General features: G+C 47.6%; 1 protein-coding gene across 10 annotated transcripts; it reads right to left on the bottom strand.

Moving 5' to 3' along the window:
* Window positions 1–3: 3 nt before the first annotated feature.
* Window positions 4–21,794, bottom strand: Srrm2 (serine/arginine repetitive matrix 2). 10 transcript variants are annotated; one of them, XM_031354983.1, is made up of 15 exons: window positions 21,585–21,761; window positions 17,914–18,184; window positions 16,933–17,040; window positions 16,594–16,758; window positions 14,632–14,709; window positions 14,193–14,255; window positions 13,908–13,940; window positions 13,616–13,666; window positions 13,077–13,169; window positions 12,183–12,375; window positions 3,053–9,618; window positions 2,046–2,333; window positions 842–955; window positions 627–734; window positions 4–519 (listed from the first exon to the last, which is right to left on the bottom strand). In XM_031354983.1, the coding sequence occupies exons 2-15, from the start codon at window positions 18,153–18,155 to the stop codon at window positions 510–512; spliced, it is 8,112 nt and encodes a 2,703-aa protein (XP_031210843.1). In that variant the 5' UTR covers window positions 18,156–18,184; window positions 21,585–21,761; the 3' UTR covers window positions 4–509. The 10 variants fall into 10 exon arrangements, 9 of the variants coding, with proteins under 9 accessions (XP_031210843.1, XP_031210844.1, XP_031210846.1 ...); XM_031354984.1 differs by having other exon boundaries at window positions 627–731; window positions 21,585–21,734; XM_031354986.1 differs by having other exon boundaries at window positions 14,193–14,252; window positions 21,585–21,734.
* Between the last annotated feature and the right edge of the window lie 667 nt (window positions 21,795–22,461).

Here is a 22,461-nt window from a genome sequence, read left to right as displayed (position 1 = left end):
TGCTACTGCATTTCTCATTTTTATTTTTATTTGACAGAAAAGTTGCTTCTGCTGTACAGATTTTAAAAAACCAAAATGCCTTAAGAAACAAAGTTGGGGGGGAGAGGGTCTCACAACCTTGTCAGGGGGTACAGCAGGGCCAACCAACTTCAGCTCCTTCCTCTTTCAAGGAAAGAACATGACTTACCAAGTCAAACCATCAGTCACCCAAGAACTTAGGGGACTAGCTCCCTCGATCATCCTAATCTGAGGCCTAGATGTCCTAAGCTGTGTCCCTCCCTCCCTAAACCTCCCACTCCACCCCCCAAAACACATAAACCAGGAAAAACTCACAGAGATCAACATTTCACAGGAACAAAAAAAAAGTGGGGGGAGGGGAGGGAAGAAGCTCTCCCCTCAAGATGCTGCCAAGGTTCAAGGGAAGGCATACAAAGACTCCTCCCATGATTCTTCTGGGAAAAATGAGGAATACTCATGTCTCCAGAGTATGAGGTGTGGTGGAATCCAGATTATGGAGACCTGGAACAGAGAAGACTTGTCAACCAAGTTTGGCTTTTGGGGTCACTACAAGTATCTCTGTCCTAACTAACTACTCTCAGAAGGACCAGACTTCCAAGGAGACACACCTGGAGGAGCGGTGACGATTAGACCGGGGACTAGGTGTCTCCTTCCTCCTCTTGTGGCCAGGAGAGTGACTGTCCCCTCGCTGGCCTCTCCAGGAAACTCGCTCACTGCTACAAGAGAAGAGAAATTAGGTCCCATAACAGTACCAAAAACTTAGTTTTGGTTACAAATCAATGGCTAGATGAGCCAGGTTGCTAGCACCTGCTATACAACCTACCTCTGTTGATCCCTTGGTGAGGGTTGGGGCGAGGGCTGCCGACGCTCAACAGGTGAGTAACTGAGGGATCGGGAATCCCGAAGAGAGTCTATTGGCTTCCGAGGACTGCGCGACCTAGGGAGCAGAGTAGGCCTCTATAGCACCACATCCTCCCAAACCCACCAGCCAAGCATTCAGGACCACCCACCCAGGTCCTGACCACCAAACCTCACACCACACAGGGCCAGCCTCAGACCCACCTTTGTCCGCACTCACCCATCCGCCCGCACACCATCCACCAAGTGCCTCAGTGGACGGCACAGGGTGCAGCGGGGGATGCAAAGATAAAAGAGTCCCTGCCCTTGAAGAATTTTGTTTGATAGTAAAGGTTAACAATGAAGGCACACATGCCCCCTACATAGGAAACAGCCCAGCAGGATGGATACGCATGGGCCTGGGGAATCCAGAGCAAGGATGGGGACCTGGGCAGGACAGGGGAATGGCAGGGCAGTCTTCTCGGAGGTGCTGTCTGAATGCAGTCTTGCAGAACGAGTTCACCAGGCAGACAAGGAAATCCCAGAAGGAACAGCATGTCCAAAGGCATGGGGCTCTCCTTAGACTGCAAGGCGCTGGGTATGGCCGGAGCACGGGGCATGTGTGGGGGCGGGCAGGAGGAGCACAGGGCGGGCAAGGGCAGCTGAAGAGCCTCACACGCCATTCCCGCAGAGGTGGCACTTTATCCTGCAGGCCACAGGGCGTTCCGGAAGGATTTGTGGAGTGAAGGGAAGTAACCAGATGTGCGTTTTAGAAAGATCCCTCTGGCTACGTGTGGAAGAGAATGGCGTGGAGGCAGGGAGACAGGGAGGAGGCTGTGGACAGAGTCGGGAGAAGATGACGGTGGCCAGACCAGAGCCCTGCAGCAGCAATGGGGAGACTTAGAGCTAGAATCTCTGGGACCAGGCTGCTTGTCAGGGGAGGGGAGAGGGAGGAAGAATCCTATGACTTCCCAGATATGGCCTGGGACACCTCAGTTGGATAGTGCAGCCCTTGACCAGAATACAACACTGTGGGAGGATGGGAGGAGTCGGCACTCCTTCTCCCGTACAACCAGACACAGACGTCCACACGAGGCACCCCAGCAGGAACCTCACCCAGGGTCCCTTTTATGGAGAACTCACCCCAACCCCCCCGCCCCCGCATCCACAACAGGCAAGAAAGCACTCACCTCCTCTCGCCAGGGGGTGGCTTCTTGGGGCTTGCAGGTTTGGGTAATGCCTGAGGGCCAGGCTTAGCAGGGGAGGGGGAGGAGGAAGAAGAAGAGGAAGAGGAGGAGGAAGAGGAAGAAGAGGAGGAGGAAGAGGAGGAAGATGAAGAGGAGGAAGAGGAGGAGGAAGAGGAGGAGGAGGAACTGGAACTGGAGCTGCTAGAGCGCCTCTTCCTTTTGGCCGGGGTTGGTTCCTGAGGACGTCCCTCTCTAACAGCCTCCTTTGGGACTGGGGTGGGGCTGGGAACCCTGTGAGAGAAGAAAGGTGTCACAAGGAGACAAGATGCCCCAACCCCAACCCTACCTTCCTTGACCTGGAGGAATGGCAGTGGGGGAGGGGTGCCTGAAAAAGGCCCTGGGAAAACACGAAGGCAGGCCAGTGAGCACTTCTCTGGAGCAGTGGCACAGAGCTGACCAAACCTCTGCTAACACAAGCAACAGGCTGGGGGCCCGAAGCACAAGGGATCAAGGTTAAACCTCAAGAATGTCCCTGATGAAGGATTAAGGCCCCTGGACTCAGATGTGGAAGCTGAAGCTGGGTGATCTCCTTCCTTGGAGAGCCGCAGCTTGGGGAGGCCCCTGTGAGTGCAGGTTGGCTGGGGAGGGGCCGTCCTGCCTGGAGGCAGGGAGAGGGATGGGATGACCTCTGAAGATCCTTCCAGCCCAGGGAGTTCCTCTTGAGGTCTAACTGCCATCCCTCCTGCTGTAAAATTAAGTCCATTTCCTCTAGTTCTGTCCTCTGTAGAGATGGAAAACTTATCATTATCCTCTGGAGAATTAACCTTTGGAGACTTTTACCTGTACCATTCCTCCCCACAAAGCCCCCACCCAGCATTCTTTCTACTCCCAGCTTGAAGGCCAAGGTCCCCCATACTTTCGCAAAGCCAAGTGCTTTTGACAAGATCTTTCCCTCCCGACTCCCCTACCCATTGTAAGTCCCTTCTCCCTAGATCCCTTAATTCCCTCACCTTTTCAGTGCCACCTCAGGTTGAGCAGGAAGGCTGGAGCCCTCTGAGTCACTAGAACTGGAGCCAGAGGAAGAAGAGGATGACGATGATGAAGAGGAAGAGGAAGAGGAACTAGATGATGATGAAGAGGAGGAAGAGCTCCGGCGTTCCTTAGCTGGTTGCAGAGCAGCCAATGCAGAAGGCTGCTGGGCCCCAGTAGAGGCAGGTGGCTCCCCACCTTCAGCATGGGACACCCCAGGGGCAGGGCCAGAAAGCATGCCATTGTGGTCACTAGCAGAAGATGTGGACTTTGCTACAGTCCCGGATGAAAGGGACTGAGACCCTGCTACAGGAGTGGTCTGGGCAACTGAACGAGATTGGTCTGAAAAAGCAGATGGCACAGGGGACCGAGGTCGATCCTGTGCAGGAGGGAGAAGAGACTGCGAAGAAGCCTGGACCATTCTTGAAGCAGGGGAAGGAGCCCGCTCACGCTCAGAGGTCATTCTAGACTGGCTTGGGGCAGATGGTGGTGTTCTGGACCTAGCTCGATCAAGCAATAAAGGTGAGGTTCTGCCACTGACACGCTCATAAGCAGAAAGGGGCACCCTGGGGCTGGTGAGATTTGCACCAGACAATGCTGGAGCCATCCTGGAACCGGAGAGATTTGTAGGAGCCAAGGCTGCAGGGGCTCTAGAGCCAGCAATATTCACAGGAGCTGTGCCATGTGCAGATCGAGGACCCACCAGGTTTGCAGGGGTTGGAGCCTGGGGTGTTCTGGAACTGGAGGGATAATTTGCAGCAGTTGGAGGTGTCCCAGAGCCTGAGAGACTCAAAGCTGCTAATGCAGCTGGTGTTCTTGCTCCTGCTAGGTTCACAGCTGAAGCTGCAGGGGTTCGAGGATCTGCAAGGTTCACAGCTGAAGGAGCCACTGCTGTTCTAGGGCTGGCTAAGTTCATGGCTGCTGCAGCAGCTGGTGTTCTTGAGTCAGCAAGGTTCACAGATGCTGGCATAGCAGATGTCCTGGCACTAGCAAGGTTCATAGCTGCTGCAGATGCTGCTGGAATCCTGCTGGCAAGGTTGGCAGCTGGGGCTGTTCTAAGGCTCATGAGAGGTACAGGAGCTGGAACCTGGGACATTCTTGCAGCAAGGCCAGCAGCAGACATGGATGGAGGTGGCCGGGCAGTGCCAAGACTGATGGCTGTCAAGGCAAGTGCAATTCTAGACTGAGCATGGTTTTCTGGAACAGATGATCTTGGGTGATCAGGAATCCGAGGACCTGGACCATCCATCATGGAGCCACCTGCTTGCTGGAGCACAGACATAGGTGTTCTAGCACTTCCAAGGGGTTCAAGCATTCCAGGTGATCTACATCGGTCAAGAGGAGTTGGTGACATGCTAGGACGACTAAAGCAACTCATTCTAGAGCTACTGAGTGCTACAGGAGGTGTCCGGGACCCAGAATGATTCCTTGTTGCTGGAGGAGTGGCAGAACGTGAGCGATCAGAACTACTTCCAGATGCAGACCGCCTACGGATGGCTGGAGGAGATCTTGTTAAGGACCGCTTGCCTCGTGCTGCCCTAGGAGTACGAGACCTAGAACGGCGGCGGATAGCAAGTGGTGAGCGGCTTCGAGAGCGCTTCCGTGGCAACAATGGTGTCCTAGACCTAGAGCGTCTCCGAATCGCTGGAGGAGTTCGAGACCTGGAGCGGCGTCTTGTCACTGGAGAGGTTCGGGAACGGGACCGCCTACGGGTGACTGGAGATGTTCGAGACCTCGATCTTCTCCGGGTAACTGGGGATGTCCTAGATCTTGATCTTCTTCTAGTAACAGGTGAAGTTCTACTCCTAGATCGCCTCCTGGTTACTGGTGGAGTCCTGGACCTGGACCTTCTGCGAGTCACTGGAGGAGTCCTAGAACGAGAGCGACGGCGAGTTGTTGGTGTCCTGGACCTTGAACGACGTCGAGTTACTGGTGGTGTTCTGGACCTGGATCGCCTGCGACTCACTGGGGATGCTCTTGATCGAGATCTACGCCTATTTACTGACCTTGACCGTCTCCTACTCACAGGTGAGGTCCGAGATCTGGACCGACGTCGGCTTATCAGTGGTGTTCTGGACCTGGATCGCCGATGGGTAGCTGGTGAGGCTCGAGATCTAGAGCGCTTCCAAGGAGCTGGTGATGTGCGTGATCGAGATCGCTTCCGACTGGTCAAGGGTGTCCGGGAGCGGCCTCTTCTGCGTCTAGAGGAGGTTCGAGAACTCTCCTGCCTGGTAGGTGATCTTGAATGGTAACCAGAGCCACCCCTCCGTCTCCGAGTAACCCGTGACCTAGACCGACTCCTCTGTCTTCTTCGTGATGTTGACTGAGATGATCCAGATCTATCTCGCCGTCGAGTTGTTCTGGTTTTCTCTCTACGTGAGCGGGACCGGGATCTTTGGAGTCCACGAGGTTTGGGTGAAGGAGATCGGCCTCTCCTTGAAGTTGTCTTGGTACGGGGAGAGGAAACCGAGCGCCTCCTCCGTGAAGACCTTGACTTTTCAGTTGGCTCTGGTGAAGATACTGAAGGACTTCTTCTGCGTCTCGGTGGAGTTCTGGAACGGGTTTCTGGTGAGGAGGAGGCAGACCGGCTTCTACGAGAAACTCTAGCCTTCCTGGTTAGCTCAGGAGATGATCGAGAACTCCTGCGTCGAGGTGGTGTGCGAGACTTTGTCTTTGGCTCTATTGAGGACCTGGAACCTCTTCGAGCAGTTCTGGATTTGGGGGCGTGTTCTGGAGAAGACTCAGAACTACTGCTTCCTTCAGGGGAAGGACCTCTCTCTTTGCTTGATGAACCTGATCTACTACGCCTGGGCAGGGCCCGAGGGGCAGGTATCTTGTGTTCAGGAGAAGAATCAGTACCACTCTGAGCCCTCTGTAGCACTCTTGGCTTATCTTTCATTTCAGGAGAAGAGCCAGACCTACTGAGCCTGGGAGAGTGTCGAGATTTGCTGTCAACCTCTGGAGATGATCCAGAATGACTCCGTTGTCTCAGAGGAGTTCGAGTCTTGGGTTTAGAATCTGGAGAAGAGTCTGACTCACTTCTTTCCTGTGGGGATGCACTGGGTTTTCCATCAAGCTCTTGGGAAGACCCAGATCGACTCCTTTGTCCAGGAGAGATCCTAGCCACAGTTTTCTGTTCTACTGATGATTCTGACCCACTTCTTTCTCTCTGAGGGGTGACACTCTTGTTGTTGCGTTCTGGGGATAATGGAGAATGACTTCGGGCTCTAGGAGTCTGAGGCAACGCTTTAGGTTCTGGAGAAGAGTCACATTCACTTTGTCCCCTGGATGGGGTTTGAGGTGTATCTTTGATCCCAGGAGAGGACCCAGATAGGCTATGCCGAGACGGAGTCCCAGACCCATCTCTAAGTCCTGGAGAAGACCCAGACCGGCTTCTTCTAGATGGAGTTCTAGGTAAACCATCTTTCAGTTCAGGAGAAGATACAGAACTACTTCTTTCTCTTGAAGGTGTTCTTTGTTGTACAGTCTCAAGTACAGGCGAAGAAACACTCTGACTTGAAAACATTCCTACCTTTTCCACTACTTCTGGGGATAACTCAGAACTGCTGCGCCTGGAAGACCTTGTCGACTGTTCTTTCACGTCCAGAGATGGATCTGCCTCTGTTTGATTAAGGGATGGTCCATTCAATTCTTCTTTAACCTCAGGAGAAAATCCAGTATTTACTTCTGAAACAGGGCCTGAGTTTCTAAATTCTAAGGATGACTCAAAGCTATTCTCCCTAGGGGGAGAATGAGATAGTTCTTTATGCTCTGGAGAAACTTGTGGCCCACCCCAACAGGAAGCCACTGCAGGATTTTCTGCTGCTTTTGTAGGCTGTGACTGGCTTTGGTCAAGAGCAGACAATACAGCAGGCCTTTCTTCTATTTCAGGAGATGACTCAAAGTTACTTGCAGGCATTTCTTTATGTTCTGGAGATAAACTGGGTAGAACTTGGCTTAAAGGTTGCTCAGATTTTTCTACTTCCATTAATTCATCTTGACTTGAATTAGGTAACAAAGTTTTTTGATCTCTTGTGCCTGGAGGTGACCCAACTCCACTTCTTTCTTTTAATAGTACTCCAGGTGTGTCTTTCAGTACTGTGGAAGACTCAGGCCTATCTTGTGTAGGACTAAATTTGTCTCTTGGTATACAAGATGATGCAACATCCTCTTGAATTAAACCCAGTCTCTCTCTTAAATCAGAAGGCTCCAATCTGCTCTGTCCCAGAAGAGATTTAGAGTCTACTAATGGATGTAGGCTAGAGTCAGGGTTAGTCTTATTCTGCTCAGGAGACATTCCTGACTTCAGCTTTGGCTCTGTTGATATTTCACTTTTATCTTGTTTTACTGGTGATCTGGCTGTCAGCTCAGTGACTGGAGATGAAGATCTGGAAAGGCTACCCTTAGGAGATGTTTGAGATTTGTTCTGCAGCAATGGAGATTCCACGTGAGTCGGTATGACTTCTGGACTTGAAGTATCTGGCCAAGTTTGAGTGTGTCCTTTCTGTTGTACAAATGAGCTAAAACAGCTCTCTCCTGGTAATATACTACTAGGTATTACACCTGGACAGAGGGGAAAAGATCCAGAGCTTCCTGTTGGTGAATCCCTAGACTTTTGGAGACAGGGTGACTTTGATCCAGAAAGATGTTGATCTGGTGGAGTCTGGAGCATGCTTTTTGGATATGGTGATGTAGAACCTGAGTGTCTCAGTGGTGTTCCCAATTCCATTTTGGTATCTGGTGAGGAGGATCTGGAATGGCTGTGTCTAGAGTCTACCTTGGGGCAGGGAGATACTGATCTGCTTTTCCTCTGAGGTGTCCTAGATGTCACTCTACTAGGACTTGGAGAAGAAGAGCTAGAATGGCTTCTTCGTCTTGGTGATATTACTGCCTTCACTTTAGGTTGTGGAGATGATGACCTACATGGGCTCTGTTTTGGAGGTGTGCTAGATTTCACTCGAGGAGAACACCCAGAGCAGCTTTGTCTTGATGGGGTCCTTGATCTTACCTCACCATCAGGTGATGATTCAGAACGGCTCTGTCTCTGTGGTGTTGCAGTGCATTCATCAGCCTGCATGTTTGTTACAGATCCTGGTCTTGGTGGTGTTCCAGATTTTACTTTAAGCTGAGGAGAATTTGAGTGACTCTGTCTTGGTGGTGTTTTTGACTTCTGTTTAGGTGGCGAAGAACCAGAACGACTTCTCCTGGTTGGTGTCTGTGACTTTTGTTTAGGACATGGAGAGGAACCTGAAAGGCTTCTCCTTAAAGATTTTGCTTTGGATCGTGGTGAAGAAAGAGACCTGCTCCGTCTTGAGGAAACATGAGATTTTTTCATTTCTGGGCTTGAGTTGGATCTGCTTCTCCTCTGAGATGTTCTAGATTTGTTCTTCCTCTCTGAGGATGAGCCAGATCGTCCTCTTCTCTGTGGTGTTCTAGAGTGAGATCTTCCACGTCTCACAAGACTTCTACTTCGAGATCGTCGTCGTGCTGGTGTCCTGGACCGTGACCTCCCTCTCCTGGCTGGTGTTCTAGACCGAGATCGACCGCTTCTTCTGGCTGGCGTTCTAGACCGTGACCGACCTCTCCTGGCTGGCGTTCTAGACCGTGACCTGCCACTTCTCCTGGCTGGTGTTCTGGACCTAGACCTACCACTTCTCCTAGCTTGGGATCTACTTCGAGACCTCCTTCGAACTGGTGATCGTGTCCTAGACCTGCGCCGAGCGGGCGTTCTTGATCTAGACCTGCCCCTGCGAGCTGGTGTTCTAGACCGAGACCTACGCCTGGTGGGTGTTCTGGATCTTGATCTCCGCCTGGCAGGGGTTCTAGACCGAGACCTACCCCTTCTAGATGGTGTTCTAGACCGGGATCTGCCCCTAGTGGCTGGAGATCTAGAATGTGATCTGCCTCGCCTTGCTGACCTAGACCTGCCTCTTCTCTGAGTATTTCTGCTCCTGGACCAGCCTGGCCTCTGAGGAGACCTTGATCGGCCACGCCTCTGGGGACTTCTAGATTTTCCCCACCTCTGTGCAGATCGTGACCTTCGCCACTGAGGGGACCTGGACCTGGAGTGACCCCTCTTGGTGGGGGTTCTAGATCGAGATCGTCCCCTCTTAGTGGCAGGACTACGAGACCTGCCTGCTCTATGAGATGGGGTATGAGAATGAGATTTATCCCGCTTTGCTCTGCCATGCGAGCGATTCTTAGATGTGGGTGAAGAAGAAATCTCTCGACGGGACCCAGGAGCTGGTGTGGGTTTAAGACTTTCAGGAGAAGAACTGGCATGCCGAGAAACTTTGGTAGGTTGAGGGGATGGTGGGCAGCTCTCTGAGGAAGACGACTGGGGAGGTTTCTCAGGAGACTTAGGTGGTGAACAGCCCCGGGTTGGGGAAGCCTCAGATGAGGGGTTAACTGGCTCCTGACTGGACGGGATTGCTGCAAGGGGTCGTGGGGAGTCATCATGTTGCTCAACAAGGAGCGGAGTGGGGGCAGGTAGTTCTGGCCCTGTGCTGCTCCTTTCCGGAGAGGGGCTAGGTCGAACTGCAGATTTCTAAGAGTGAAAAGAAAAGTAGGAATAGTAATAAAACACCCAAACTTCATTTTCACCCATAAGATATGAACAGTTTCTAATAAAATTTTGCTCTATATACCTCTTATACCAACTGACCCTTTCCCTACCTATAGTTATACTCGGTAACAAGACAATATGCAGTGCTTAATGGGGAGCCAGTAAGATAGCTCAGTGAGCTACAAACCATTGGGCCCATGTAGTGACAAAAAGAAAACCTACTCTTCAAAGTATACCCATCACATGCATATATACAAAATAAGTGCATTTTTTACAGTGAGAAAATAAAGTAGCAAGGGGAAAACCTGACCATATGAACAATCCTCTAACCTCAAGTAGTAATTCAGAGGAAAGAGAAAATGAAAACAATGCATTACCAACAAAATACCACCTGCCCTGTGGTACACCTTATAGACAGGTAGCCCTATCTCCATTTTGCATACTGGGGTTACACACATGGGCCATCAGTCCTTACACTAGCATAGCAATTACTCTCCAACTGAGTCACTTCCCAGGTTTTTTTTGTTTGTTTGTTTTTCGAGACAGGGTTTCTCTGTGTAGCCCTGGCTGTCCTGGAACTCACTCTGTAGACCAGGCTGGCCTCAAACTCAGAAATCCACCTGCCTCTGCTTCCCAAGTGCTGGGATTAAAGGCGTGCGCCACCACCGCCCGGCTCCCAGTTTTTTTATTATCTTTCCTCTTAAATTTTTTTTTTAACTTTATACATAGTTCTCTTAAACTTATGCAATATCATTTGATCAGTGTTTTAAATTCATCAGATAAGTCATCTCCATTGCATGTTTTTTCTTTTCAAGGGAAGGAATCTGGAAATATGTGTAGGTTACAAATGAACACTACCACACCACCCAAAAAAAGTTTGAGTGACAATAATTTTACACCTGAATATGGACTGACTTAAGTTAAAATATCACAAATAGGCACAAGGTTTTCAAGAGTATGATTTGTTAAAATTTATCAAGAGAGGCCTGGCATGGCCATATGTGCCTTTAATCCCAGTACTTGGGAGGCTGAGGCAGTTGGAGCTCTGTGAGTTCAAGGCCAGCCTGAACTATGTAGTGAGCTGCAGGAACTATGTAAGGAGACCCTGTTTCAAAAACAAAAAATACTGATGGACAGCCAATGAAATGGCACTTGCAACATAAGCCTGGTAACCATAGTTCAATCCACAAAACATATATATAGGTAGTTGTCTTTGGACCTTCCCCACATACATACACACAAAAAATAATTCACCATGGTCTTACAGGAATAGGCCAAACCATAAAAACACCTTAATTATAGAAAATACCATGAATACCATAGCAAACAGCTAAGTTTTCTAAGATGACCAACTTGTAACTTATCTTTAAATGAGACACAATATGAAAGATATTAAGTTACACTAATGACTGAAACCAGTAGAAACAACCAGCCACAGAAGTAGAACAGAGGATGTAAAACAGGAACTACGAAAAAGATCATTTCCTTCATGTTTTCAGATTGGTGGCATCAAATCAAAGGATAGAAAAATTTAGTAACTCATGACAAGCATACAATAAAAAGGAAATACAGATATTTAAATGGTAAGGTTAAAATAATTTTTAAAAAACCTTTTCTTGGGCAGAAGCAAGATGACAAAAGAAAATGTCATCCTGTCACAATTACACACACACACACACACACACACACACACACACACACACACACACACACACACACATATTGGGCCGAGGCCACACCTTCAGAAAATTGACCTGTGGCAAATGTGGCTATTGTGCCAAGCACAAGAGAAAGTATAACTGGAATTCCAAGACTAAAAGAGACAAAGCACTACTGTGCCTGGGTGGATGAGGTGCCTACAATTGTTTATCACAGATACAGACACGGATTCCTTGAAGGAACACCTCAACCCAAAAGGAAGGCTTTAGCTGTTGCATCCAGTTCATCTTGAGGATTTCAGTCATAAAATAAATGTTCTGGTTTCAAAAAAAATAAAAACACCCTTTGTTTTGCTGTATGTATATAAACAAATTACTGATATAAAACCTACTAATATCCACTGAAGTTTCATTCTCAAGACTTCACAATTTAGTGGGTCATAACTTTTACATACTTGTGTGTAAAAGGACTTGGTAACTGAATGAGGAATATAGGACTAGGAACTCAAGTATTTCTCAGCAGTTGTTTATAGATGGACATTATGCACCACTAAACTTTTCCATGTTGCTGAGTTCTAACAGACAATCTCCTTTTTCTCATTCTATATCTTCTTTGAATACTGTCTAAAAATCTTCATATTTGCTTACACTATCGGTCTGTTTCTCTGAAAATAACACCCAATCTACTCATCTACCTTCCCCCACTCACACATACACTGCTTTCTATAGCTGCTTGCCAACCATGATCTCTGAACCTGACCATAATCTAATGGACCCAGATTTTGTCTTAATAAGCTACTCTACACTACTTACCAAACTTGCCCATTTGAGGCACATTCATAAGTAAATCCCTGCAACCCAACAATCACCTACCAATTCAGAACATACCTCCTTCTTATCTTTGTCTCCATAAGGACTGCTAGATTGCTTTGTAGAGGGAGCTGGGCTACTAGGCTGTTGTATGTTGGTGGCACCTGGTTCAATAGAAGGTGCATCTCCCTCCCCTTGATGCCCTGAAGCAAGGGGAGGACTTTGCCCAGGCAAGGCTGTTGTATGAATTTTAGCAGCAGCACTTCGAGACCTGTGAGTTAATGGAGGGCAGGGGAGACCAGGAAAATCAGCTCAAGGAAGAATAGAAAACCCCCTCCACCCCCACTTGGCAATCCACTTTCCTTTATGTAAAACTTTTTTCCAAAAACCAAACCAAACAAAAAAAAAAAAAAAAAAAAGAAAAAGAAAAAAATACAAAAAAAAAAAACCTCCTTGCTCACATGACAGTTCCTTTTCAAAAATGCAAATACAAGTCTTTTTTGTTGTTCTACCTCTTCCCAATATAATCCCAAATAATATAAGTCCCTCTATCCCACTATTCACCACCCTCCAACATACCCAAACCTTCCACCCAGGCCCTTCCCTACCCACTTCATTCACAACTCACCTCTGAGCCCACCTCCTTCAGGAAGCCTTCCCCGATTAAGGAAGCCAGGGTAAGGACTCCTTTCTCCCCCAGACACCACCAAACCAGCAAACCACCCCCGCCCTATTCTGGCAGTCCATATACATCATAACAAACAAAAAATAAAATAAAATAAAATAAAAAAGACAAGGGGAAATGTATATGTCTGTCCATCCTGTTGCTTTAGCCTGTCAGCTCCTAGAGGGCAGGGACCGTGTCTTCGGAATGGTCTGTGCAGCGCCTAGCACACCGTGGGCGCTCAATAAATATTAAGTTGATTAACCCATCATTCCCTCTCCCTCCATTCCTCCTGGACCACCCCTTACCGACTACGAGAAGTATCAGAGGAAGAAGCAGAGTCAGCAGAAGTTGACCGATGAGCTCGACGGCTCTTAGGAGCTGGGGTTGTACTTCGAGACCTGAAGGAAAACCACCACAAAGTTCTAATTTCTTTTTAAAAATAAAATTGGCTTGGCATGGTGGGCCCTGCCTTTAATCTCAGAACTTGGGAGGCAGTCATGTCAATCTCTATGAGGTGAGGACAGCTTCATCTACAGTGTGGGTTCTATAACAGAACTACATAAAAAGACCCTCTGTCAAAATTTTTTAAAAATTACATTTAGTTCAACTAAGTATGTAAAAGGAAGTCAGAAGACAAGTTATAAGAATTCATTCTCCCCTTCCACTATGTAAGTCCCAAGGATAAAACTTTGGTCTTTAGGTTTGGTAGAAAGGGCCTTCACTTCCTGAGCCAGAGAACCCAGTTTTAGTTTTTGAGTTTTCTACTATCAGTCAGTCAATGGCACAATTAATTTCAACCCTTCCCCAAGGGAGGTATTTTTCTACTTCCTCCAAATACACTTACCGTTTTCTCTTCTTGTCCTTTGATTTACGCTTGCTCTTTGGAGTAGGAGACCTAGAAAAGAAGGAAATATTTAAAAAGTATTTTTAAAATAGTAATAAAATCTGAAGTAAAATGGAAATAACAGCCCAAATATTATTGATAACAAGTAGATTATCAATAATACTGAAAGCAAAAGGGGCGTGGGGGAAGATGGACACATCTTACAGACCACATATAGAGTAAAACAAAGTCATCAAACTCACCATTCCCATACACCACTATGTCTCCCCTAAGAACCAACAAGCTTTCTCACCTGTGTTTTCGTTTCTTGGACTCAGATTCTGACCTGTTTGTGAAAAATTCAGAAATCATTATTAACCCACACCTACCCTTCAACTTAAGAGCTACCTCTAATCACTCCAAAGAACTTCCACCTTAGCCAGGTGTATGTCTTTAATCAGCAGAGGTAGGAAGATCTCTGCCAAATTAGAGGCCAGCCTGGTCTATAATATATTTTGAATTCTAGGACAGCCAAGGCTATGCAAATATTCTGCCATTTTAAAAAACAAAACAGCAAAAAGAACTTTTCGCCTCATACCTGTGCTTCTTCTTCTTTGAACTCTTCTTCCTCTCTCGTCGAGGAGAACTGCTCTCTGACCTGCTAAAATGGGTTCAGAAGCAAGTCATTCTACTTGGCTTTCTTTCTGTCACACCCACAATTCTCAAAAATGCTTCAAAAGTACCAGAAAAAAATCCAGCACCAACAACAGCCACACTTAATTCACTTCTACATTCAATCAATCAATAAACATAAAATTCAAATCTAAAATACTGCTACCTTTTTTGGCTGGACTACATAGTCAATCATTTCCCACTGAGTATACACATTTCTTCTCAGTTGAAACCTAAAAGTAATTCTGTCCCCTTCAACTGTCACTGCAATTTGATTCTCTGCTACCTGAAAGCAAACTCAACTTCTAGAAGTCCAACAGCAGGCAGTAGCCCTGGATACTAGTGCAACTTCCCAACCAACTTACCGTCCTCTATCTTTCTTCTTTTTCTTCTTCTTTTGCTTTGGAGTTGGTGATCGAGAACTGCTGGTCTCTCGAACAAGGCTGAGAAAAGGCAAGACAAGCAAGACAAATTTCTTTAAAACATTTCATCCTGAAGAGATGGTTCTAGATGTCCTGAGTTCAATCACCCACAAGATGGCTCACAATAATGGAATCTGATGCCTCTTCTGGAATATAAGCTTTATATGCACACAAAGCATATACATAAAAACAAAACTAAACAACAACAAAAAAAAAACCACTCTGGGCTGGTGAGATGGCTCAGCGGTTAAGAGCACTGACTGCTCTTTCAAAGGTCCCGAGTTCAATTCCCAGCAACCACATGGTGGCTCACAACCATCCTTAATGAGATCTGACACCCTCTTCTGGTGCATCTTCAGACAGCTACAGTGAACTTATATATAATAAAATCTTTAAAAAAAAAAAAAAAAAACCACTCTAATGAATAAATATACTACCCCAGTGAATATACTTGCAGTACTCACTGAGAACTTTCACCTTAGGACAACTGCTACAAACCAATTTTTAGTACTTGAAAACTTCAGAATTGGGGCTGGCAAGATGGCTCAACAACCACATGGTAGCTCACAACCACCCGTAATGAGATCTGACGCCCTCTTCTGGTGTCTGAAGACAGCTACAGTGAATTATGTGGAGCGAGCGGGGCAGCAGAGGTCCTGAGTTCAATTCCCAGCAGCCACATACACGATAGCTCACAGCCATCTGTACAGCTAAAGCTACAGTGTACTTATACACATAAAATAATAAAATAAATCTTAAAAAAAGCCGGGGAGTGGAGGTGCAAGCCTTAATCCCAGCACTTGGGAGGCAGAGGCAGGCGGATTTCTGAGTTTGAGGCCAGCCTGGTCTACAGAGTAAGTTCCAGGACAGCCACCAGAGCTACACAGAGAAACCCTGTCTCGAAAACCAAGAGAGAAAGAAAGAGAGAGAGAGAGAGAGAGAGAGAGAGAGAGAGAGAGAAAACTTCAGAATTAAAGGATTTATATTTGCCAGGCAGTGGCAGTACATGCCTTTAAACCCAGTACTAGGAGGGCAGAGGCAGACAGGTAATTTTAAGGCCAGCCTGATCTATAGAGTAAGTTCCAGGACAGCCAGTGCTACAGAGAGAACTCCTGTTTTGGGGGACTTGGGGGGAATGTAAGTCCTGGGTGTGTGTGTCTGCGTGTGTTTTAAGGTAGGTCACACTATATATCTCCGACTGACCTGGAACTACCCTATTGCAGAGCAAGGTGACCTCAACTCACAAAGACCCACTTGCTTCTGTCCTCGAAATGATTAAAGTCATGTGTCACTCAGTTTTATTGTTTGTATTGAGACACGGTCTAACTATGCAACTCTGTGACTGTACTGGAACGCAGAGATCTGCCTGCATCTGCCTACAGTACTGGGATCAAAGGTATGCACCACAACACCCAGCTTAAATAATTCTTTTAAAAAAAAATAAAAATAGAAGCTGATAAGTAGTTAAGGGCACCGGCTGCTTTCCCAGGGATCCATTCTCAGCAACTCTGAACCATCTGTTACTCTAGTACCGAGGGAATCCAATGCCCTTGTCTGGTCTCCAGGGGCCCCAGAGACATGGTACAAAAGCATACACATAAGCAAACTCATACATGTTTAAAAAAAAAAAGAAAAAAGAAAAAAAGAAATCTGACCCCAAAATAACAAAATCTGAAAGTTTGGAAATAAACCAGGAGTCATGGCAAATGAATGCCATTAACCTCAATAGTTAGGAGGCAGAAGCAGACAGACCTGTGATTTAGAGGCCAGCCTGTTCTACATAAGTCCAGTGACAACCAGAGCCACACAGTAAAAGACTGTCTCAAAAAAAAAAAACAAATAAATAAAATAAAGTTTGGAAATAGTAATAATATATAGTATTTTTAATCCAGGAAGCCTAAGTACCTGTATGGTTTGGGAGGCTCAGGAGCCATTTGCTTAGCTTCTCGAGCACGACGTTGAGGATCAAAAGAACTGCCATCCACATAAGAATCACTGATGCCAAAGGCAGCACGGAGTCGTTCATTCTTCTTCTCATTCAATTCTGCCAACTGATGGGTCTCAGTTACCCTGGAAAGAGCAAAGATCAAAGCCCTAATTCAGAACTTAGTTACAAGGAGGAATCAAAGAGCTAGGTTAGGAACTACTGAAGATGGAGGCAAAACTAAGTCCTACCCAGGTAAAGAGAAAAGACAGCAGTAGCTGCAAAGATCCCAAAAAAGGAACAAAGAGAACAACACTCACACTGGCCTCTGCCCTGGGGTTTCTTCCTTGCCCCCAGGGTTCACATCCTTTTCCAGCAACATTAGTCGAAAGGTCGCCACTTTTTCCTGAATTTGCTGTTCTTCGTACCTGAAGAACAAATCCCTTCAAGGTTAAGAACATGACAGGAGTCTTCCCAAGTCCCAATGTTTAGTTGCTTCCTTTCCCAACAGGGTCCTTTTTCCTTCTCCATGCACACAGTACTTTGTACTCACTGTCATTCAAATATTTCCTTAGGTTTTCCTGATCTTTCTCCAAGACACTCCTTCCTCCTCTACACTATGCTCTCTAGAACAGTGGATTTTAAACATGCTACACAATTCAGGTACCAAGAGAGGACAGCTTGCTGGTGAAGTTCCCAGTGCTCCTTCCCAACTTCAACAAGAATAGATCTTTTATTTCCTGGGACTTCAAGGAAGACAAAATGTATAAAAGGATACCACTGCTCAAGTTTGAAAACCACTGCTCTAAAAACAGTTTTCTGCCTGAATGTGCTCCTTTTCCAAAATTTCACTTCTCTGACAACTCATGATATCCTCTACTCAAATTCTCTTTCAATTCCAATCTTCTGCCTTTGTCACCTTCCACAGCCGCAATCCTTCAATCCACCTACCTTTCTCTTCCTACCAATAACAACACCTATCAGGTTACCTAGCTCTTCTACCTTATGCTCCTTTCCCACACAGCCTATTTTTGTTCATTCATGTTCCCCTTCCCCTTCATAAATTCGGCTAAGTAATTCAGACCCCCTTACGCTGCTATTAATACTCCAGAAAGTTTCCTTGACATCCCACTATGCACTGACCCATGCCTCTTCTCAATTCTTCAAGCTCATTTTCTTTCTCCCTTACAACTCCTCTTTAAGACTCTTTCAACCAGCTCTAGTTTCTTTCCACACATCCCAACTAACACCCAATCTAAGCACTCAATCAGTGCTTGGTTTCTCCCCACCCATTCCCTCACCCCTGCTCTTCCATCATCTCCTCCAGCTCGAGGCATCGCAGCTCCACGCGCCGCTTGCGCTCGTGGTCCAGGATGTCAGGATTAGGTCGCTTCACCAGGGCAGCCTCCAGGCGCCGCAGTTCCTCCTCTCCCTTGTAGTCAGGCCGCTCACCGCGGCGGCCCCGCACCAGGGACAGGTTGCGCTGAACGTAGCCGTTGGTGCCGCTGCCCCGGGGCGTCGGCAGCCCGATCCCGTTGTACATGGCCCTGTGCCCAGGGGGCACCACCGCTCCTGAGGGGGAGCGGGGAGACACCAGTCAGGCTCCTGGCCCCAATCTAACTACTTACCACATCTCCCACATCTCTGGCTCTCTTACTTAGCCCTTAGCTCAACACTTAGTCTCACACTGAATCTCCATTAGCAAAATGATGTTTCCTCATTCCACTAGTCTACAAACAAATCCCTCCCTTTAATCCTCCCCACACTTCATCCTTTCCACTCACCATCTACTCTTAAGCCCTTTTCTCACAATGTACTTTCACATTCTAAGCCATTTCTTTGTACTTATATTTCCCTTTCTCTACTCAAGAAAACAAGAGTCCAGTTTCTCTCGAATCTCTCCACACTATCCCCTTTACTCTTTGGCCACAATATACACACAAATAGTATCTTCACCAAACACTCTGAATCTAACTACTACTGGTAACCAAGTCCTCCAAATACCACAACAAACACCGTGGATCAGAATCACCTAATAAAAGCCTAAGTCCATTTTCAAAGCCTCCTCCAAGAAAATAAATATTTAAGCTAACTTGAACAAACACAAAATGGATAGAACAGTCCTAGGTATCTAAATAGGTAAACTGGCTAGTTAACATAAGCCAAGTGTCCTATGCAGTCTCATACCCAAGCTACAGGCAAGCAAACACTTCAGAAACACAGAAATCATGGACTTATACTTCACACGGGGAAGGTGAGCCATCTTTGATTCCAAATAGTCATAACTCCTACCGACTACAGTGATTTTATTATTTTAGTTTCCTTCCCAGTAAGATTTATCACATGGCTTGCAGCTCCTCCAAGTCTGGCTAGCTCTTGTTAAATATTGCCTGTTTTCAACTCAGTCTAAACGCAAATTCTTTCTCTGTTCCAACTGTCCTCATACTTTCTCTACAAGTACCTAGAAATGTTCAAATTCCATACCTTTAATGTCAAAGTGTTGACTTTCAATCAATCAATCCCTGTTCTGGCACTTTATTTTTTTCCTAAGTCCTGCTTTACTCTCCAATTTAACACTGTTTTCTTGTAAGGTTCTACCTTTTCATGTTGTTCCAAGCTCAGCATCACTAAGAACTCTCAAGCTCCAGTTTTTTAGACTACTCATTCTCTATTCCCTTCTCATTGTTATGTTTTACTTTTTTCCTCCAACACATTTTCTCTAAAATTAGTTCTCAAGCATGGGAAAGAAAACTAGCATCAAAGCACACACACATACACACACAAACACACCCCAGGGGAAAGTAGAGGTTAGTAATAGCAGGTGGAAGAGATGGAGCTGGATGAAATTCCAGAAATAGTACATCAATGCCCAGATTTAAAAACAAAACAAAACAAAAAAACCACTAAAGTGTGTTGCCAGGCTCTAGTGGCACTGCCTTTAGCACTTGGGAGGCAATGGCAGGTGGATCTCTTGAGTCCTAGGCCAATGTGGTCTATACAGCAAGTTCCAGAACAGCCAGGGATACACAGAAAAAAACCTAGTCTGGGAGTGGGGATGGGGACATGTCAGCAAAGTTTGAAAAAAGAAAAGATGTTGAATGTAAAGCAAGCACCCAGATGTACTTTTGCCCCATGCCACTGTCAAGCCTAACCTAAGTCCTACTCAATCTCAACAGCTAACACAAGAGAAAACTAAAAGCAAGAAAGGTAAATCTAGGAGAGTCAAGAATAACAGATAAGGATAAAGCTAAGAAATGCAAAACCTTTTTCACAGCCCCAAAAAACGAATGTTTCTGTAGTACCTTCCAACAACCATTCGTAATAGTCTTGACAAAAGACAATCCTTCCTTACTCTAAATATAAGGCTTATATTGCTTTCTCATCTTGTGAACTTTGCAAAAAGTTAACAGTCCTTCAAGCCACTCACTCATACTTCCACCATTTCACACAAAAATCCTCCCACACCCTACCTGAAAATGAAAGCTACGCAAAAGGTATTATTAAATCACAGTTTTGGAGAATTTTCGGGGAAGAGCTAAAGGGGGAGGGGGAGCTTACATCCCAACACCCAAAAACAGTGCTCAAAACACTAAACGGGAAACCACAACTACCAAAACCAAGAAGCACTTAAAACAGGATCCCAAAGTATGCAAGCCTCTTAAAGAACAGATGGCAAGAACATTTATCAGAATGCCAAAATACAAAGAGGTAGAAATTTAGTGAACTAAGATATTCAAGAAACAGCTACCGAGAGAACAGCAATGATCAAGGAAAAGGACGCTGAGCAAAAAAATACAGAACTCAGAGCTGAGACACTATGAATTGCCTAAGCACCATGAAACACAAGCTGCAGTATTAATCCAGGAAGAGACCTAACCTAAGCCCCACTCCCACGGAGAAAAGGCAATAATTTCCTGTTGAATCCTTAATTCAGAGACATCTTAAAGGAACTGTAAAATGGAAACAGCAAAGAATTTCATCACTAAGTAATGGCTGACACAAGCCAGGCTGTGAAGTCAAGAATAAAACATTCTCCATCGAAAAGCTCTAAAAGGCTCCCTAGCTTTAATATTTGAGGAGACGTTTTTAAAAGCAGGGTAGGAGCCAGACATGGTCTCATGCCTTTAATCACACAGAGGCAGGCAGATTTCTTGGGTTCAATGCCAGCCTGATCGACACAGTAAGTGCCAGAACAACCAAGACTATTTAGAGGTCCTAGCTTATAAAACCAAAAAGTAAAAAATAAGTAAAATAGCAGGGTTGGAAGGAGGACACTGGTCTTCCTCATACACGCAGACCCAATACTTTTTATTTTCCTTACTCTTTAAGACTCGGGGGTTCCTCCCCCACCCCACCCCGCCTCCTCGCACACACTCACAGACTCAGATACTAACGAGGACAAACGGTTTGAATCCTGGCCTCCTAAAGTTCAAGGCCTCCTCCCCGCGCCCACCCGGCAGCCCAGCCTATTTTCGGCCTCGAGGGTGGGGGAGGGGCGGCGCGGCGCGGTGCGGCGCCCCGCAGTCTGTGCGGCTCTGGCCGGGGACCCACGCCGGAGCCGATCGGTTAAGAGATACCAGCAGGTCCGAAGCTCGGGCGAGGGACACGTGCCCCGGCTGCTGCCGCCCCCTTCCTGCCTGCCTCCCTCCCCGTCACCTAAAAGACGGAAGAGGGCGACCGCGGAATGGTGGCCTGCTCGGCCCCAGGTAGAGCAATGCTGTCTCATCCGGGGCGCGCGGACGAGGACAGGCGGCGGCGCGCGCCGTTGTCGCGTGGGGGAGGGGCGGTGGGGTTGAAGGCCGCGCGCCGCGGGAACCGCGGGAGGGGGAAGGGAGGGAGAGAAGGCGTCCGCGCCGGCCGAGGCGGCGAGCGCGCGTGCGCGCGGAGGCCCGGGCTGTTCTCCCTGCGTTTCGACCTGCCGCCGAGGCCGCCGCCCCTCCCCCACCCAGCTAGCGCGCTCCCTTTCTCTCACCCGCCGCCGCCTCCGCCGCCTCCGGCCGCCGCCTGTGAAACACAGAGGTCCTGCCGCAGCCGCTGCTTAAGTGCTCGGACCCGTCGGAGCCTGAAGCCGCCTCCTCGCCTGTCCGCCCGCCTCAGCCGCCGCCGCCGCCGCCTCGCTTCCTCAGGGGCCGCAGCGGGCTTCGACTGCGCCACTCGCACCCCGCCTGGGCAGCGTTGCGCGTCAGCACGACCTAGTGCGTCAGCACGCAATCACGAGAGCCGCTGGGCCCTCTGGGAACCGTAGTGCGCTGTGCGCAGGCGTTGAGGCCGCCCCGGGACGTATAGTTTTCTTAGGCGCAAGGGGCGTTCGACGGCGAAGTCGAAAAACCCCGAGTCCCGTCGGGCACTGCGGGGAAAGGCGTGGCTCCGCACCGAAGCTGCAACGTCTGCGGAGAAAGAATCGTGTGGGATGGGGGAGGGGCGCAGGGGCCGCAACCCACGAAACCCGAGAGCAGCTCCGACGCACGCCTGCAGCGCACAGACTTCTGGGAGTTGTAGTTCTTTTTTTTTTTTTTTTTTTAAAGAGGAAAAAAAAAAATCATACAACGCCTCCACCAGGCAGAGTCGCCATTTTGTGTGCCTGTGTTGGGCGGCAGTGGCTCAGCAGCTTTACCTAGTCTCTGTGACCGCGGTTTTCTCTAACGAGTATGAGGCCCCATAGCATCGAATCTTCCTCTCAGGAAGAGGTGCTTCAGAGTCAAGCCACCTGGCAGCTCTGGAACCACTTACTTAAACCCGGCTTCTGGCCCAGATTCTAAAGCAAAAGCCAAACCAGTCTCCGGTGGTGTCCACAGTTTTCACCTCTATAGACCAAGCTGAAGTGGGGCTTGCAGACCAGTAAAAGTTAT

This window comes from Mastomys coucha, unplaced genomic scaffold (genome assembly GCF_008632895.1).
Source record: "Mastomys coucha isolate ucsf_1 unplaced genomic scaffold, UCSF_Mcou_1 pScaffold5, whole genome shotgun sequence".
NCBI classification, from domain to species: domain Eukaryota; kingdom Metazoa; phylum Chordata; class Mammalia; order Rodentia; family Muridae; genus Mastomys; species Mastomys coucha.
Note: the sequence above shows the minus strand (reverse complement) of the source record. Positions and strands in the feature narration are given on the sequence as shown.